At 40.6% G+C, this 19,216-nt stretch overlaps 1 protein-coding gene across 14 annotated transcripts in view; it reads left to right on the forward strand.

Annotated features, from left to right (window-relative positions):
- Positions 1-19,216, forward strand: part of PSD3 (pleckstrin and Sec7 domain containing 3) — a 492,229-nt gene that overhangs the window by 230,946 nt on the left and 242,067 nt on the right. For 12 of the 14 annotated variants that reach the window (XM_070781665.1, XM_070781669.1, XM_070781676.1 and 9 more), the window contains 3 exons: positions 15,348-15,542; positions 15,657-15,737; positions 17,436-17,548. In XM_070781665.1, coding sequence (XP_070637766.1) covers positions 15,348-15,542; positions 15,657-15,737; positions 17,436-17,548 — 389 coding nt within the window. Of the gene's footprint in view, positions 1-11,673; positions 11,778-15,347; positions 15,543-15,656; positions 15,738-17,435; positions 17,549-19,216 lie in introns of those variants that run through there. The other 2 variants (XM_070781671.1, XM_070781675.1) reach the window with 2 other exon arrangements.

The raw sequence follows: 19,216 nt of genomic DNA on the forward strand, positions 1-19,216 counted from the left end.
CTCTGATTCCCATGTCTAGGGCTTCCAAAACTATGTTGAATAATAGTGGTGAGAGTGGGCACCCTTGTCTTGTTCCTGATCTTAGAGGAAATGCTTTCAGCTTTTCACCATTGAGAAAATGTTAGCTGTGGGTGTATCATCTATGGCCTTTATAATGTTGAGTTACCAGGTGACGCTAGTGGTAAAGAACCTGCCTGCCAGTGCAGGGGATGTAAGAGATGTGGGTTCAATCCCTGGATCGGAAAGATCCCCTGGAGGGGAGCTCAACAACCCACTCCAGTATTCTTGCCTGGAGAATGCCATGGACAGAGGAGCCAGTCAGGCAACAGTCCACAGGGTCACGCACAGTCAGACACAGCTGAAGTCACTGAGCACAGCACACACAGGTGCCTTCTCTGCCCATTTTCTGAAGAGTGTTTTTTTTTTAAATCATAAATGGGTGCTGAACTTTGTTGAAAGCTTTTTCTGCATCTATTCAGAGTATCATATGACGTTTATCTTTTAACTTGTTAATATGGAAGGCAATGGCAAGCCACTCCAGTACTCTTGCCTAGAAAATCCCATGGATGGAGGAGCCTGGTAGGCTGCAGTTCATGGGGTCGCTACAAGTCGGACACGACTGAGCCACTTCACTTTCACTTTTCACTTTCACACAATGGAGAAGGCAATGGCAACCCACTCCAGTGTTCTTGCCTGGAGAATCCCAGGGACAGCAGAGCCTGGTGGGCTGCCATCTATGGGGTTGCATAGAATCGGACATGACTGAAGCGACTTAGTAGCAGCAGCAGCAGCATGGTATATCACATTGACTGATTTGGGTATATGGAAGACTCTTTGCATCCCTGGGATAAACCCACCTTGATCCTGGCATATGATCCTTTTAATGTGTTGTTGGATTTGTTTGCTAGAATTTTGTTGAAGATTTTTGCATCTATGTTAATTAGTGATATTGGCCTGTAATTTTCTTTTTGTTATGGTGTCTTTTTCCAGTTTTGGTATCAGAGTAATGGTGGCCTTGTAGAATGAGTTTGAAATTGTTCCTCTGTCTCCAACTTTTTGAGAGAGTTTGAGAAGGATAGGTATAGCTCATCTCTGAATATTTGATGGAATTTATCTGTGAAGCCATCTGGCCCTGGACTTTTGTTTTTTGAGAGATTTTTTTTTATCACATTTTCAATTTCATTACCTGTGATTTACTTGGTTGTAATTTCTATTTCTTCCTGGTTCAGTCTTAGAAGGTTGATCTTCTCTACAAACCTTTCCATTTCTTCCAGGTTGTCCATTTTGTTGGCATATAGTTGCTCTTAATCATCTATTATAATCCTTTGTGTGTCTGTGTTGACTTTTAATTTCTCCCTTTGCATCTCTAATTTTCCTGATTTGAGTCTTCACACTTTTTTTTCTTGATAAATCTTGCTAATGGTTTGTAAATTTTGTCTTCTCAAAGAACCAGCTTTTAGTTTTATTGATCATTGGTGTTGTTCCCTTCATTTATTTTTCATTTATTTCTGCTCTTATCTTCTATGATTTTTTCCTTTTACTAACTTGGGGTTTTCCTGTTCTTCTTTTTCCAGTCACTTTAGGTGTAAGGTTAGCTTGTCAATTTGATGTTTTTCTTGTTTTTTGAGGTAGAATTGTATTGCTATAAACTTCCCTCTTAGAACTGCTTTTGCTGCATTCCATTGGTTTGGGGTTGTCATATTTTCATTGTCATTTGTTTCTATGTATTTTTTGACTTCCCTTTAATGACTTGTTGGTTATTAGAAGCCTATAGTTTAATTTTCATGTGTTTCTGTTTCTTATACCTTTTTCCCCTGTATTTGGTATCTAATCTCATAGGTGGCTCAGCTGGTAACGAACCTGCCTGCCAGTGCAGGAAATGCAAGAGACATGGGTTTGACCCTGGGTCAAGAAGATGCCCTGGAGTAGGAAATGGCAACCCACTCCACTATTCTTGCCTGGAAGATTCCGTGGACAGAGGAGCCTGGTGGGCTACAGTCCACGGGGTAGCAAAGAGTCATACACAACTGAGTGTGCACACACACACACTCATAGCATTGTAGTCAGAAAAGATGCTTGATATGATTTCAGTTTTCTTACATTTACTGAGGCTTGATTTGTGGCCCAATATGTGATTTATCCTGGAGAATGTTCCATGTGCACTTGAGAAGAAAGTGTTTTTTGCTGCATTTGGATGGAATGTCCTGAAGATATCAGTAGGTCCATCTGGTCTAAATGTGTCATTTAGGGCTTGTGTTTCACTGAAGGCTTGCGTTTCCTTATTAATTTTCTGTCTCCATGATCTGTTCATTGGTGTAAGTGACTTATTAAAGCCTGCTATTATTATTATGTTACTGTCAATTACCCTTTTATGTCTGCTAGTGTTTGCCTTATGTATTCAGGTGTTCCTTTGTTGGATGCATAAATATTTATAGTTATGTCTTGTTGGGTCGATCCTTGATCATTATGTAGTGTCCTTCTTATCTCTTATAATATTCTTTAAGATCTATTTTGTCTAATATGAGAATTGCTACTCCAGTTTTCTTTTGATTTCTGTTTGCATGAAATATCTTTTTTCATTATCTCACTTTCAGTTTGTATTTGGCTCTGGTTCTGAAGTGAGTCTAATATAGATGGCATATATGTGAGTCTTATTTTTGTATCCATTCAACCAGTCTTTTGTTTGGAGCATTTAATCCATTTACATTTAAAGTAATTATTGATATGTATGATCCTATTAACCTTTACTTTATTGTTTTGGGTTTATTTTTGTGGGTCTTTTCTTGTTTCCTCTGTGGGGAAATTCCTTTAGCATTTGTTGTAAAACTGCTTTTGTAGTGCTGAATTCTCTTTTGACTTTTGACTATCTATAAAGCTTTTGATTTCTCTGAATCTGAATGAGACCCTTGCTGGATAGAGTAATATTGGTTGTAGATCTTTGCTTTTCATTATTTTAAATATATCCTCCTTCAGAGATCTTTCTGCTGATCAATCGGCTGTTAACCTTATGGGGTTTTCCTTGTATGTTACTTGTTGCTTTTCTCTTGCTACCTTTAATATTTTTTCTTTGTGTTTAATTTTTGTTAGTTTGATTAATATGTGTCTCGGCATGTTTCTCCTTGGGTTTATCCTGTATGGAACTCTGCATTTGTTGGAATTGATTGACTATTCTTTTCTCATTTTGGGTAAGCTTTTGGCTATAATCCCTTCAAAAAATTTCTCAGACCCTTTATTTTTCTCTTTTTCTTCTAAGACCCCTGTAATTCGAATGTTGGTGGATTTAATATTGTCCCAGAGGTCTCTGAGACTATCCTCAATTCTTTTCATTCTCTTTTCTTTATTCTCCTCTTCAGCAGTTATTTCCCCCATCTGTCTTCCACCTCACTTATCCTTTCTGCCTCAGTTATTCTGCTATTGATTCATTCTAGAATATTTTTAATTTCAGTGATTATGTTGTCACTGTTTTTTCTTTATTTCTTTTAAGTCCTTGTCAAATGTGTTAAATGATTCTTGCATTTTTTTCATTCTGTTTTTGAGATTTTGCAACATCTTTACTGTAATGACTGTGAAATCTTTTTTAGGTAGTTTGCCTATTTCCTTTTCATTTATTTTGTCTTGTGGGTTTTTACTTTATTCCTTCGTTTGCACAATATTTCTGTCTTTTCATTTTGTCTAACTTACTGTGTTTGAGGTCTCCTTCCTCCAGGCTATAGGGTCATAGTGTCTCTTGCTTTTGATCTGTGCTCTTGGTTGGTCACATCAGTCCAGTGGCTGGTGTAGCCTTCGTGTTGGGCGGGACTTGTGCCTGCCTTCTGGTGGAAGGAAGTGAGCTTTTTCCCCTCTGATAAGCAGGACTGTGTGAGGTGGTGTGTTTTGGGGTGTCTGTGGGAAGCCTGTCCGCTGATTGCACTTGGGTTGTCTCGCTTGTTGTTTGCATGAGGCATCCTGTGTGGGTGCTGCTGCCAGTTGGGCTCAGGGTCTTGGATTCATCCGGAGGCCTTTGTGGGCGTTCTCACTGATTAATCCTCCCCGAGGTCAGGCGTTCTCTGGCAGCCTAGTGTCCTGGACTCAGCGCTCCCACCCCAAGAGCTCACACCTGACCTCTGGTTGGGGAACCAAGACCCCACAAGCTGTTTGTTATGTCAATAAAGGGGAGTAAAAGAAACAAAAACCAGAAAGGAAAATAACTAATAAAATAAGAAATAAACAGAAAACTCAAGAGTCAAAAAATAAAGCCCAGACAAATGGTAAAAGCAAAAATCAGACAAATGGAATCAAAAAGAAAGGAACATACACCCACACAAACCCCAAACAGACCAAAGTAAATAAGGAGAGTGGCCCCGCGAGCAAAGGAAACCAAAAATGATACCGGCCAATTGAAAACAAAACTGACGACAACACAAAACAGAAAACGAGACCAAAATATAGTGCCAGCTGAGGAGTAAAGCAAAGGGAACAAGACAGCCAAGCACCACGAAAAAAATGGAAAAATAGGAAAGCAAAGTTAATTAGCATATAAAAAGATCTATATTTACTATAAAAAATATCGACAAGAATAGAACAACAAAAAAAGAAAAAAAAAATACACAAAACTGCAGAAAGCCAAAGTAGAAATAAAGGAAATTAAAAGCGTGATTAAAAAACAAAATAAAACAAAAAAAATTCTCAAAAGCCAAAATATAGATAATGATCATAATGAAAACAGCAACCACAGCAACAGAGGAAAAAAGAGGGGGAAAAAAAAACCTGCACCAACTACAGAATGAATCAAAATATAAGAATAATAATAAATGTTTTTCTCAGGTCTCAGCTGTCAGCGTCCTTTCTGCCACTTTGAGCCGCAGCCCACTTCTGCTTCCCTAAGAAACCCTCCAGTACCGAGGAGTCTGGTCTCAGGACTTGCTGTAGGGACGGCTCAGACCCTAAGTTGGTGCTACTCCTGCGTGCCCTCACCTCCAATGTCCACAGCTGCCAGAGCTAGGGCGTTTTCTTTTGTGAGAACACTCATTGTCCTTTTATGTATTCCATAAACACAGAGTCCACCTAGCTGATGGTGTGGATTTAATCCTTAGTTTGTACAGCTGGCGAGAAGGTTTTTGATCCTTTTCCTTAATCACTGTGCCGCTGGAGCTCAACTGTTGTTTTATCCCCACCTCGGCCTGAGGATCATCCCTAGGAGTTTGGTCCTGAGGCTGCCCTGGAGGGCTTGGGTCTGCCTCGGTGAAGACTGGGCCTGGAGGTGGTGCAGCTGCTCGGATCATGGGGACCCCGGCTGAACCAGATACACAGGGAAGCACACACAGGCACTGGACACATGGTGCTGTAAGGATTCTTTTCTAGTCTCTGGCAGCTCTGCCCCAGTGAGGACCTACTGTGCAGGTGGCATGGCCGCTTGGATCATGCAGACCCCAGTGGTGCCTGGTGCACAGGGAAGCCAGCAGCCACGGTTGCAGGAGATGGGATGCTGTAAATATTCTTCTCTAGCCTCTGTCAGCTCTGCCCCCGAGAGGACCGAGTGTGGCGGTGGCACTGTGGCTTGCATCGCGGGGACCCGGCAGTACCAGGTGTGTAGGGAAGGCAGCCATCATAGGTGTAGAAGATAATGGCCCTATTAGAATCCTCTTCTGTCCTCTGGCAGCTGACACTCAAAGGGCCTTCCTGGATGGTCCTTCTCTATCGCTTGACATAGGAGGCACTCAAGGGCACCCCTGGCCGGGGGCCTTCTCTACTGCTCTGCAGGTCAGGCGCTCAAAGGGCCGCCCTCCCTGGGGTCTTTCTCTATTGGTCAGCTGCCTGCGCCGCCTGTGGAGAGGGAGGCCACAGTGATGGCTCCACCCGCTGCGGTGACTCAGCAGTGGCGCCCTGCCTCCTTGGCTGCCCAGCGTTCCTTCAAAGGCATTCCGTGCAGATTTCCTCCTTCCTGTCCCCTTGGGCCATCATCTTCCCTCAGTTAACAGCAGTGCTGGCCCTGGGACTGCTCTCCACTCCCATGCTCCAGCTCCCAGCTGCCGCGCTTTCGGGTGGACTTGTGTCCTTGTCCGGGGTATGTAGGACCGCAGCACGGATGGTCCGTGCGGTTCTCGCTTCCTTCAGCCTGTCTCCGATGAGCTGCTGTCACTCTGATGGCCTCAAATGCTTCCTTCTGCCTCAGCAGGCCGCCTGGGATCCCACCCTTGCTTCACCTCCCCCGCTCCCTGGTGCAGGTCAGGTCCTGCTCACGCTCCTCTTTTTCTCTTCCTTCCTTCATCCTAGTGAGTTCTGCGTGGAACTGCGTATTCCTGTCTGGTGGTCAGGGACTCCTGTTAGTACTCAGCTGGTTCTCTGTGAGATCCTCTGAATCTGAAGGTACATTCCTGATGCCTCTGTGAAAATAGATGTACTCCATTTTCACCTACTCCTCCGCCATCTTGTGTCTCTTCTAAATAGACTTTTCTCAAAAAAGACATGCAAATGGATACAACAGGCTCATAAAAAGATGCTCAACATTGATGATCACTGCTACTGCTAAGTCACTTCAGTCGTGTCCGACTCTGTGCGACCCCATCCATAGACGGCAGCCCACCAGGCTCCCCCGTCCCTGGGATTCTCCAGGCAAGAACACTGGAGTGGGTTGCCATTTCCTTCTCCAGTGCATGAAAGTGAAAAGTGAAAGTGAAGTCACTAAGTCGTGCCCAACCCTCAGTGACCCCATGGACTGCAGTCTTCCAGGCTCCTCCGTCCATGGGATTTTCCAGGCAAGAGTACTGGAGTGGGTTGCCATTGCCTTCTCCCATCACTGCTGCTGCTAAGTCGCTTCAGTCGTGTCCGACTCTGTGCGACCCCAGAGAGGGCAGCCCACCAGGCTCCCCAGTCCCTGGGATTCTCCAGGCAAGGACACTGGAGTGGATTGCCGTTTCCTTCTCCAATGCATGAAAGTGAAAAGTGAAAGTGAAGTCACTCAGTCGTGTCTGACTCCTAGCGATTCCATGGACCGCAGCCTACCAGGCTCCTCTGTCCATAGGATTTTCCAGGCAAGAGTACTGGACTGGGGTGCCATTTCCTTCTCCATCTCCGATCACTAGGTAAATGCAAATCGAAAGTACAGTGAGGTATCACCTCCACAGTGATCAGAATGGCCATCACCAAAAAGTCTACAAATAATAAATGCTGGAGAGTATGTGGAAAACTCTCCACATGTTGGAGAGTATGTAAGGGAACCCTCCTACATTGTTGGTAGGAATGTAAATTGATACAGCTCCTGTGGAGAACAATATGGAGGTTCCTTAAAAAACTAAAAATAGAACTACCAAATGATCCTGCAATCCCACTCAGAGGCAAATATCCAGAGAAAACCATAATTCAGAAAGATACAGGCACCTCAGTATTAATTGCAGCACTGCTTACAATAGTCCAGACAGAGAAACAATCTAAGAGTCAGCTGACAGAGAAGTAGATGAAGAAGATGTGGTACATACATACAGTGGAATGTTGCTCAGCCATAAAAAGAATGAAATAATGCTATTTGCACCAACATGGATGGACCTAGAGATTACCATACTAAGGAGTAAGCCAGACAGAGACATATATAATATCCCTTATATGTGGAATCTAAAAAAATAAAAGTGATACAAATGAACTTAAAGTATAAAACAGAAATAGACTGACAAGCAAATGAAACAATCATGTTTACCAAAGAGGAAAAAGCAGAGGGATAAATCAGGAGTTTGAGGTTAACATATATATACTACTATATATAAAATAAATAACAAGGACCTACTGTACAGCACAGGGAATTATACTCAGTATTTTTTAATAACCTATGAGAGACAAAAGCCTGAAAAAGAAGGTAGATATATATGTATGTATTACTGAATGGCTTTGTTACCTGAAACTAATACAGCAGTGGAAATCAACTATACTTCAATAAAAAAGTAATTAAAATTTTTTGATAAAGAGTTGTTTTATTTTTTTTTTAAAGATTAGTTGCTACCTCTGCTCTTCCTGAGAAATAAGTGCCATAGATAATGGAAGCCAAGAAGACGTCCTTTCCTTTCTCAGGGGATGTTTATGCTTCTGGATTCTAAGTGTACCTCACTCGAGCTATTGTCCTGAGAACCCTTCTTGACCACCTTCATTCTGACTCCCCTGAGTCTGCTAGCTTCAGGCCTCGGTGACTGCATCCTCAGCCTACATGGTCACAGCGCTCTCTCTGACCTTTTATTCCACTTGTGACTGGAGTCATTTCCTCTTACTCCTTGGGATTCTTCTGACTTGCCTCTGACTTGCTTATGTATGAAACTGAAGTAGGTGACTGTTGATTGTTGTTTTCTAAATGCAGGAGGCGTACCTTAGCCTTCTTAATTTTTTTAACCTAGTTTTATTATCACAATTATATAAAAATTTAAAAACATTAAAAAAACTTAAACTCAAAGTAAGTATGAAGTGAGATAGTGTATCTGGTACCCTCTGCTGATATCAGTCCGCTTGGAACTTTTCAGGATCAGTTATATTGAACTGTTAGGTTGGTGCACAAGTAATTGCGTTTTTACATTGTTAAACTTTGCCATTTGATATTGGAATATGTTCTTAAGTGTGGATATGTTATACATCATTTTAATGTGCATTTCTCGCTTTGCTTTTTTTTGCTAATGACTTGTTGCTGTTTATATTTAGACTATAGAAATGATGCTAGACAAAAAGCAAATTTGAGCGATATGTTTATTTGAGTTCAAAATGGGTCGTAAAGCAACAGAGACAACTCGCATCAACAATGCGCTTGGCCCAGCAACTGCTAATGAACATGCAATGTAGTGGTGGTTCAAGAAGTTTTGCAAAGGAGAAGGGAGCCTTGAAGATGAGGAATGTGGCTGGCCCATGGAAGTTGACAAAAACCAATTGAGAGCATTATTGAAGCTGATCCTCTTACAGCTGCACAAGTTGCCGAAGAACTCAGTGTCAGCCATTCTGTGGTCATTGGCATTTGAAGCAAATTGGGAAGGTGAAAAAGCTTGACAAGGGGGTGCCTCATGAGCAGACCAAAAATTTAAAAATAATCATTTTGAAGTGTTGTCTTCTCTTATTCTACAACAACAAACCATTTCTCAACCAGATTATTACGTGTAATGAAAAGTGGATTTTATATGACAGCCGGTGATGACAAGCTCAGTGGCTGGACCGAGAAGAAGCTCCAGAGCACTTCCCAAGGTAACACTTGCACCAGAAAAGGGTCATGGTCACGTTGGTGGTCTGCTGCCATCTGATCCACTATAGCTTTCTGAATCCCGGGGAAACCATTCCATCTGAGAAGTGTGCTCAGCAAATCGATGAGACACACTGAAAACTGCAACACCTGCCTCTGGTATTGGGCAATAGAATGGGCCCAGTTCTTCTCCACGACAACTCCCGACCACATGGTTCATAACCAGCGCTTCAGAAGTTGAATGAATTGGGCTACAAAGTTTCATCTCATCCGCCATTTCGCCTGACATATCACCAACTGACTACCACTTCTTTGGGCATCTTGAAAACTTTCTGCAGGGAAAACGCTTTCACAACCGTCAGGAGGCAGAAACTGCTTTCCCAGAGTTCATCAGATCCTGAAGCATGGATTTTTTTTTTTGCTTTATTTCTCCTTGGCAAAAATGTGTTGATTGTGATGGTTCTTGTTTTGATTAATAATGATGTGTTTGAGCCTAGTTATAGTGACTTAAAATTGATGGTCTGAAACCGCAGGTACTTTTGTACCAACCTAATCAAACTCCAGTACTTTGGCTGCCTGGTGTGAAGAGCTGATTCACGGGAAGAGACCCTGGTGCTGCGAAGGATTGAAGGCAGAAAGAAAGGAGGGCAACAGAGGATGCGATGGTTGGATGGCATCACTGATTCAGTGGACATGAACTTGGGCACACTCCTAGAAATGGTGAGGGACAGGGAGGCCTGGCCGGCCACAGTCCATGGGGTCGCAAAAGTCGGTCATGGTTTGGCAGCTGAACACGATAGAAAGCGAGTGCCCCATGTTGTTCCTGTTGGAGCACAGAAGACATCGAAGGCATGGATACAGTTGGTTGCTCAGTTCTTCGTTCTTTTAAAAGATGGCTGTTGACTAATTTCAGCCCACCCCTGTGGATACAAAGTGAAGTTTAAGATAGTGGTAGGTGAGAGAGGTGGGACTTTGAAAATGCAAAGCTGTAATAAAGAAATAACTAGGTTTGCTCTGAGAATGCAGCCAGGGAGTTGGAGTAAGATTCTTAGAATAGCTGTTATTTCCCTTGGGCTCTTGTGGGATCACGAGTTTGCAGAATTTGTGAACTCCAGGATTTGGGGGTAGGGGTGATAAGAGTGGCAATGGGAAGGACAGGGGAAAGGGATGTGAGCACAGCTGACGTCTCCGTGTGGCCCCAACACGAAGGCAATGGGGGTGACCAGTGTAAACGGGCAGTCGGGGTCAGCTTGTGAAGGGCCTCACCGACCTGCCACAGGACATGGGCTTTCGTCTTGTGCAGGATGTTTGTCAAGGAGGGATTTTATTTTATCACATGCATGGTGGCAGTGTGCAGGCTGGGGAAGAAGGGTGACAGTGCAGAGAAAAGAGGGTTTTCCTTTTGTATTTGGAGGACATTAAGGAGAAATCTGGAGAAGGAAATGGTAACCCACTCCAGTGTTCTTGCCTGGAGAATCCCAGGGAGAGGGGAGCCTCGTGGGCTGCCATCTCTGGGGTCGCACAGAGTCAGACACGACTGAAGCGACTTAGCAGCAGCAGTAGCAGCAAGGAGGAATCAGCAGATCAGTCAACTGAGAGAAGATAAAACAATAGAAAAATCGTAGGAATAAAAATTAAGTCACAGAAGCCAGTCAAACAAACCTGGAAGGAATCTGATTTAGAACAGGCATTCATGAGATAGTGTTATCAGGTAAAATCAGGATGCCCAGTTAAATTTGAATTTCAGATGAATAATGATTTTTTTTTTAGTGTCCATATGCCCCATGAAATTATTAAGACATACTTTCAGTAAAAACTATTTTTTGCTTATTTGAAATTCTGGGTGTGCTATTTAACTGGGTGTGCTGTTTTATTTGGGAAGTGTTTTATCTAAAACATGCTAAAAAGTATTTCATCTAAAGTATACTCAAAGATTGGGCATAATCTAAAGTATGCTGAAAAGGTTGTGAAAGGCTTGGTGGGCAGACTCAGTGATCTGGTCCTCTTTTGATGATACTGAGATAGGATATAACCATATTTGTCTTGAGGTGTGCATTTATATATATCGCAGGGAGAACCTTTGGGGAGTCTTTTCTGTACTTAAATGACTAGTAAGGATTTGACCTTAGGAGATTTAAAGTTAACTTGATCGAGAAGAAAAGGGGAGCCATAAAGAAGGGAAAATTCAGACTCCTGAAAGCATCTAACACTCAGCGGACTAGACGGACAATGTCTTGTGTATCCAGGAAACAAATGGGGGTGTCACTCCCGCCGAGAGGGGTCACGAGTCGCTTCGTCGAGCGTGAACAAGGCCGAGCTGCCATTGTTGTTTATGCTCTTGATGTACAGTGGCCCCTGTGTTCTGGCTTCTGTTTTTAGTAGCACTGTAAAAGCATTACAACCCCCCCAACAGTAAACGCTTCCAGGAGTGTGAGGTCATAGTAAGATGACCTCACAGGGAGCTGGGTCCTTGGGAGCCCTGTGAACCAGCAGACAGTGGTGCTGGGGGGTGGCGGGTCCTGGGGGGCACCGGGGAGGGAGGATGGCCCGGGTGCACCCTGGGCTCCAGGATGGCCTCGTGGTGCCTGTCACACTGCTGGTGAGTCGGCACTGCCATCACACTTCCAGGCTTTCTGAGTTAGAAAGCGCAGCCTCTGCTCGTTGGAGTTCTCTCGTTAACTGTGAATGGGGTGGGATGGAGCCATCTAGGACTGGAAATGCTGATCTTCATTTTATTCCTTACTTCCGTCTTCTCTGCATTTTGTTTCAAGAAGATTCAGAGTATTCTGATTGGTACAGATTTTTAAATTACCTCCTCCTGGGGAATGTGAGGAAAATGAGGTGACATAGACTGGCCAGGTCAGGAAGAGAGGCAGTAAACATGAGGAATGAGAAACGTAAGGAGTGGGAATCAATACTGCATTTTAAAATGCTTGTATTTCTAAGTACATGTAGTGAATGTATTTGTTAGGATAAGCCTCTTGTGTTTGAACAGCATCATTGCAGTGCTCTGTATGTAGTATAATTACGCTGTTTTCATGGAGTGATTAAATGCATGCCATGAGTTTGCCCTGAGAAGTAAGCAGTAATAAGTAGCAGTTTATTTGAGAAGAAAAATCCTTTTTTTGACATTGTTTTCTTCTACACAATCACTAATATGCAGACTAAGAGAATGTATGGGGGCACGACTCCAGGGGTCTTCTTTTCATAATTATAAAGACTCAAGTCAAGTCAAGTCGTGCCGACTCTTTATAAAGATGACTTGACTGTAAATCAAAGAGTTCTTAGAGTAAATGTTCTACACTTCCACCATTTATTTGGGAAAACACAAAGGGTGAGGTGACCTTTAAAAGAAATAATTTTCTATGAATTTGCTTACAGGTTTGCTGTATATAATAATTAAATAATTCAGTTGTCGGATGGGATAAATTTCAGAACACCATTTGGTAATGTGAACTTTATAAAGGAAGATTTACAATGAAAACAATATTTAAATGTATTTGTGTGAAGATTTTATTGTAATAAGGCAATTTGTTTTAATTGGTGGGTCTTTCTGTTGGAAGATTGTTTAAGGCGGCTGATTGTTTAGGGAGGGTTACCACATGTCTTGGTTTGCCTGGCTGGATTCCCGTTTGTGTCTGTTGTCTTGGCATGGACTGTGGTTTAGCATCCGACTTTGACTTTAGAAAAACGAAGCATTATTATCAACTGTTACAGTAAAAGAAGTCAACGCAGGTTTGCACACCTCTACTTTGAACGTCCAGCTTCTCCACAGTCGTGTCTGGAGTGTGTGAGCTGATGTGTTGAACAGAAATTTCACATGGTTTGGGTGTAAAAGACTTGTGCAGTGCTTGCTGATAAGTGGGCTTGGCGAGAGGCTGCGAGGGACAGTGACCCCTTCACGTCCAGCAGTGGCTGGGGGCGCCGGGACCCTGCAGCCCCAGGCACTCCTTGGGCTTTTGCCGGCTGTGCAGAAGCTACCACATAGATGGTGGGGTCAGTGCGACATGGGATATTGTGACTTATGTAGATAGGTGCCAAGGTAGAGCTTGAGCAGCTCTGCTTAAAAATGTCTTCCCTTTGCTATAAGGACTTTTTGTAAGTTTACAACTAGTTTTTTTTCTTGGTAACACTTTTTTCCCCACGTTGTAACAATTGCAACCATATATTTAATGATTTTACCATCTCTGTTTCCTCCTCAGACTGCCCTGGTTTGGACAGTCAGTGATTCTCTGCTTATAATTCAGGACAAGTTAAAGAGCTGTGGAGTAGGGCAAGGGAATGCAGACTAGGATTCAGGGTCTCCTGGAATGGCTTTTGCATCATTGAAAGGCTGTGAAAAAAACAACAAAATCAAAAAAGCATGTGTGACAGCGAGCTTATGTGGCCTGCAAGCCTGAAATATTTACTCTCTGGTTCATCACAGAAAAAAAGTTTTGCTTTAGAGTCCACAGTAAGTGTGCTGGAAGGCTCCTTAAGCACGTTTGCTTACCACGGGCATGGCTCTGCTTTGTTAGAAGTCAAAATGAAGGTCTGGGAATGACAGCGTTCTCGAGGCTGGTGTTACAGGTGTGTGCTGTGGCACCCAGCGAGAGCTGAGGTTCTCACCGTGTGCTTGTAGCTTCCTGAGACCCTTTCAGTGGGTTTCTGAGGCCGAAATTATTTTGTAATAACAGTGCAGCACTCTTGTCCTCTTTCCCTCTGTCGACACCAAAGTTGATACGCGCTGATTGTACGAAAGAAGTGATGGAAGCCCCAGGGGGCCAGCCAAGGCAGCAGCACCACGCTGGTCCAGGTGTTACACTCTTCTCTGCTGTGCATTCAAAATAAAAATGAAGGCCGGTTTCACCTAATGATGTCCTTGATAAAGCAGTGCCAGTTAATTACTTTTCAGCCCTTGGCTACCTGGCATTTAATTTCACATGCAGTGAAATGGAAACTCTACTTGAAGCACTCTAGGAAAAGCACTCACGTAGTTTGAGTTGTGAGCTTTATGCTAGTCACTTTTTTCATGGAAATGCCATTTTCTTTCAAAGTCTAACTGATAAACTGGCTTTGGCAAACATTTTCTTGAAAACTAATGGAGTGAGCCTATTTAAGGAAAACAACTGTCATTTTTTTTTGTTGCCAGTGATAAAATTTAAGTTTCAATAAAAAATTAGGATTTTGGAAAACTTGTATCTACCACCAAGTTTGGCAGCTTCCCAGTACTTAGCAACTTTTCTGAGGATGTTAGTGGCAATGTTAGTAAATGGGATTTCTTTTTTAAATAATGAAATGTGTCAGCAAATATTCTTCAGTTGACCAATTCATGTTGCAGAATCATGCCTGGGTAAGATGCATTCAAAGTGTGGGACATTTTTACAAAAAAACTCTCTGATAAAGTTTAGATTCTATCAGTATATTACAACTAACTTTTAAGAAACTACCACTTGTTTTATTTTGGCATCATATCAAAAAGCAATATCCACAATTAAGGATATTAAAGTGCTCCCTATTTTCCTATTTCTGTGGAGGCCAGATTTTCTTGATATTTTCAGCCACAGTGATGTATTGCTGATGATCTAATGTAGAAGTGGCTGTGAAGTCCAGCTGTCTTCTAGCTGCACCAGACATTAAAGAAATATGTAAAAGAAGTAAATCTCTCTTGCTTGTCTCTTTACAATTTATGCTATTGTTTTAGAAAATATAGCAGATTCATTTTGATATTTGGCAAAACTAATACAATTATGTAAAGTTTAAAAATAAAATAAAAAAAGAAAATATAGTTATTTTTAATTAAATGTTTGTCTATATTTGTGAAATGGATTTTTTATTATTAAATGAATATTTGAATTTTTCCATTTTAATTACTCATGCAGTGAATATAAGTAGACATAACCCATATACACAAAGGTCTTTGAAGTCTTCTATACTTGTAAGAATATCAAGGTTTGAGACCAAAAGGTTTGAGAACTGCTTATCTAGGGTTTAAGCAATCACTTCTCTAGTATGTCAAAATACAGGAACTGAGAATATTTTTATTAATAATGAAGCATAAGGTATATCATTTAAAATAGTTTTTCATTTGTTCTACAATATCATGATAATTTCCTTAGCTATTTTCCTTTTTGCCACACAAGAACAATCTTTTCTATTCTTTTGTTTCCTTCTTTATCAATTTTTACAGCAATGCTGGGGTGAAGACAGCTCTGCTAGAGGCTCATTCTGAAATGGGGAGCACTGAAATTCTGGAAAAGGAGGCCTCAGGAAGTCTCAGTAACAGTACCAGCAGCAACACAGAAGCAGCCAAAAGGCTGGCCAAGCGCCTTTATCAGCTCGACAGGTTCAAAAGGTCGGACGTGGCAAAGCACCTGGGCAAGAAGTACGTTCCGTTCCAGGGCTGGTGTCTGAGTGTACCCTTATAAGCGTGTGTGTGTGTGTGTGTGTGTTCAGGTGGCTTCAGTTTTAATAGCCAAATCTATTTGTTTTCTTACAGCAATGAATTTAGCAAACTAGTTGCGGAAGAATATTTGAAGTTTTTTGATTTCACAGGAATGACACTGGATCAATCTCTCAGGTATGATTAAACATCACCTGTTCTTTGTTTCTAAATAATTAATTCTCAGAATAGAAAATGATGTGCTGAAGGTAGTCTGATTTTTCCTTTTTTAGACCCACAGTTACTTTGTGACCTTAGCTCAGAGTGTATTATGGAGAGTAAACGTTGTGGAAAGTGGGGAAAATGTATTGTTTTTGTGAAATTATACATGAACCCATTTTCTGCACCAAGTATATGACAGAGTAAAGAATGCTGGCAAAGTAAAGCTTGGAGAAATGGAATCTGTGGGAATTTGGTTTTTGAATGATCAAATTTTTTTAAAAGGCACAGTTTATAGACTGCAGAATTAAAGACTTTTTTCTCTAATTATTTGTTTACAATAGCCTAATAGCCTTTTCAAAGAGTACTTTGAAATTATCTAATGAATGGGATAAAAATCAATATCAGGATAATCAGCAGGAAGTTGTTATCTGTAAAACTATTTTAGTCAGTTATTACTTGTGGCTGATCTGTTCAAATGGGTTTAGAGACACCTGACCCTCACGTCTCACACCATACTGTCTGTCAATTTCTAAGCACAGTTGAAGGTAAAACCCAGCCAGCATTTAATCTTATAAACTCTGTGATGTGTCAGAGCCTGGGGGAGCTCTGAGATCATCTTGTGTAACACTCTAGTTTTATAGATCAGGAAACTGAAGCCTGGGAGGTGAAGTGAGAAAGCACAGCAGTGAGTTAGTCTCTGGCTCTTTGCATGAATCAGGGGTACTTAGAGGTTTTCTGATGGAAACAGGTAAAGGTAGGGGAAAGATCTATATTTTTGCTTTGCTTTCTCATGTGGTTTATAAAAAAAGTTTAAGAGAAATTAAAGTTAGGTCAATATAATTTAGATTAACTGCAAGTAAGGAAGACAGCAACATTTTCATCATCAAATATGGTTTATGATGTTTCTTTCAAAAGTAGGTTTTCTTAGAACATTCTGAATAATTTTTTTCTTTCTCATCTCGTGTTTAGGTCAGTGCATCTACTTTGTTGAGTGAGAGTCCTGGATACATCTCTAATAGACCGTACTCTCAGTGACTCTGATCTAGATTGGCATTCCTAATTCAAAAAATAAATTAGGGTTTTATTTTCCAATCTCTTCCTCGTATAGCAAATTAAAGATAGACTATGGTGATAATAGGCAAAATAAAATTAATAGAAACCTACTGTGAATAAGACAGTATAATTGTAATTTTAATAGTGGGTCAGTGGTGATTACCATCAAGTAACAAAATGACAAAGAAACCCTGTGATCTTTGTCAAGTTTTGGGGTCGCAAAGAGTCGGACACGACTGAGCGACTGAACTGAACTGAACTGAAGACATAGATCACGTTGTTATGCATCCAGACTTCAGTGTTCCTTAGTTTTTTCTGACTCATCTTTAAAAATGGCTTCTTTACATCATATGTGGAAACCACTCGCCTTCCCAAGCCTGTTTTTTGATGTATTGGCCACCATGCTGTTGCTCTGTCATCGTTTATATCAACCTTTCCTATAATATTAGCATTAGCATAAGTTTATGTTGAATAACCATCTAGTGATTTTTAAAGCATAACTGTAAAATATCTTACCTTGTATTATTAGTTTCTTAAGTTTTATGAATTAAGTTTAACTGTCAAACAGTATAGTCTCACATTTTCTAAAAATTCACCTTTTCCCTTTTAACTCTCTTTTAGGTATTTCTTTAAAGCATTTTCTCTTGTGGGAGAAACCCAAGAACGAGAGAGAATTTTAGTACACTTCTCCAATAGATATTTTTACTGTAACCCAGATACCATTGCTTCACAAGGTAATCTGATGGAAATGCTTAAATTACTTTTTTATAACAAGGGCTATTTTTCTCAATATAAAGGTTACATTTTATTGTGGGAAATATGGAATATTATGCAGAAGAAAATGAAAATCATCGAGTTATGTCTAATTACCTAGAAATAACTGTTAACAGTTTGATTTACTTCCTTCTAGTCTATTTGTAAAATACTTTATGTCAAGTTGGAATCATTACAGAATTTCGTTTCGTACTGTTCTTCCCTTGCATGGTGAGCATCTCTCATGTCATCAGATATTCTTTAAAAACCATATTTAATGACTGCTTCATGTCCTTTACTCCTGTAGTTTCACTGTATTTTCCATGTCCATAGTATGACAGTATACTTTCTTTAAATCGTTTATGGTCTGTCCCTGAGATTTTAATGTCCGTGCACATTGTAATAAATGAAATGTGCACAGACATAGCTTTCCTCTTTCTTCTTCCCATACACCTGATTTTCTAAGCTTCTTGATGAAGTGCATGTGTAGTTGTATGGTTAGTTCCAGAAACATTTGCAAATCTCACTGGCGTGTGTGAACTATCTCCAGTGCTTTCTCTGGGCATTCATTTTTACAACACTGACCACTGCCTCAGGTTTATGATTTTAATGACCTATATTTGTGTTTACTATTTTAAAAAGCAATTTTAAGCGTTTTAATTTTTTATATATTCTATGAAAAGAGATCATTTCTCCATTTCAGTTTTTATAATAAAGCCAAGCTTTCAGGGTTTAAAATAAAAAATATTCACTTCCAATTGGAGTATCTTTCATAAACTTAAGAATTCTAGACTAAGTCCCTGAGACCAGATGCACTAGGAATTGTAATTGTCTCTTCTGTTTGCCAGTTAGCAATGTATCGGTGTTCTTTATATTGACGCAAGTGATTGCTCCTGCTGCCTCTGCCCTGCAGGCTGTAGCTAAATTAATTGTCTGAGTGTTAAAGTCATATTGTCATCTGTAAAATGGGAACTGTCTTTCTTTCTTCTTTTGACTCTGCTAAGACCATCTATTCACTGTATCACTGTTGGTCTTAAGAAAATAAAAGGTATAGAAGTGAATTGTTTTTGTTAGAACCTTCTTCAAATCTAAGAAGATACTGACATTCTTAAGTGAAGCAGGGACTATGGATTTGTGTACTCAGTTGGCTGTTGATAAAGATATTTGAGAGTTGGCTGCAGAGTTTTATAAATACTTTCAAGAACTTGTTTTTATATGTATTTAGAATAGTGGAATAAATGAACTTTTAGGCATTAAGCAGCATCTGCTTAGAGATATTCTACTTAGAGAAATTACCTACTGAACTCAAAGGCATATTTTGGAAAATGAGGCATCTTTAATTCATAAATTCAGCAGTTGGACAAACTTTTTTGTACATTTAGTATAAATTAATAAGATTTTTCTCCTATCTGCAACTGCTGTACTATACTTGGATTGAGAATTGCAGGGAGAGAATAGTGCTTCTTCTTTCCCTTTATAAAATAAGAAGAGAAAGTGATGTTTCCATGTAACTGTGAAATGATCTTGCTGGTTTGGGTAACTTATTGCCTATAAATAGTTAATTTTTAAATCTTCAGTGATTATTTCAGTATTTCACTTTTGTCTGATCAGTTGTATCCTGGGCCAGTCAACCTAAATGTTGCCTTAAA

This window comes from Bos indicus, chromosome 27 (assembly GCF_029378745.1).
Source record: "Bos indicus isolate NIAB-ARS_2022 breed Sahiwal x Tharparkar chromosome 27, NIAB-ARS_B.indTharparkar_mat_pri_1.0, whole genome shotgun sequence".
NCBI lineage: Eukaryota > Metazoa > Chordata > Mammalia > Artiodactyla > Bovidae > Bos > Bos indicus.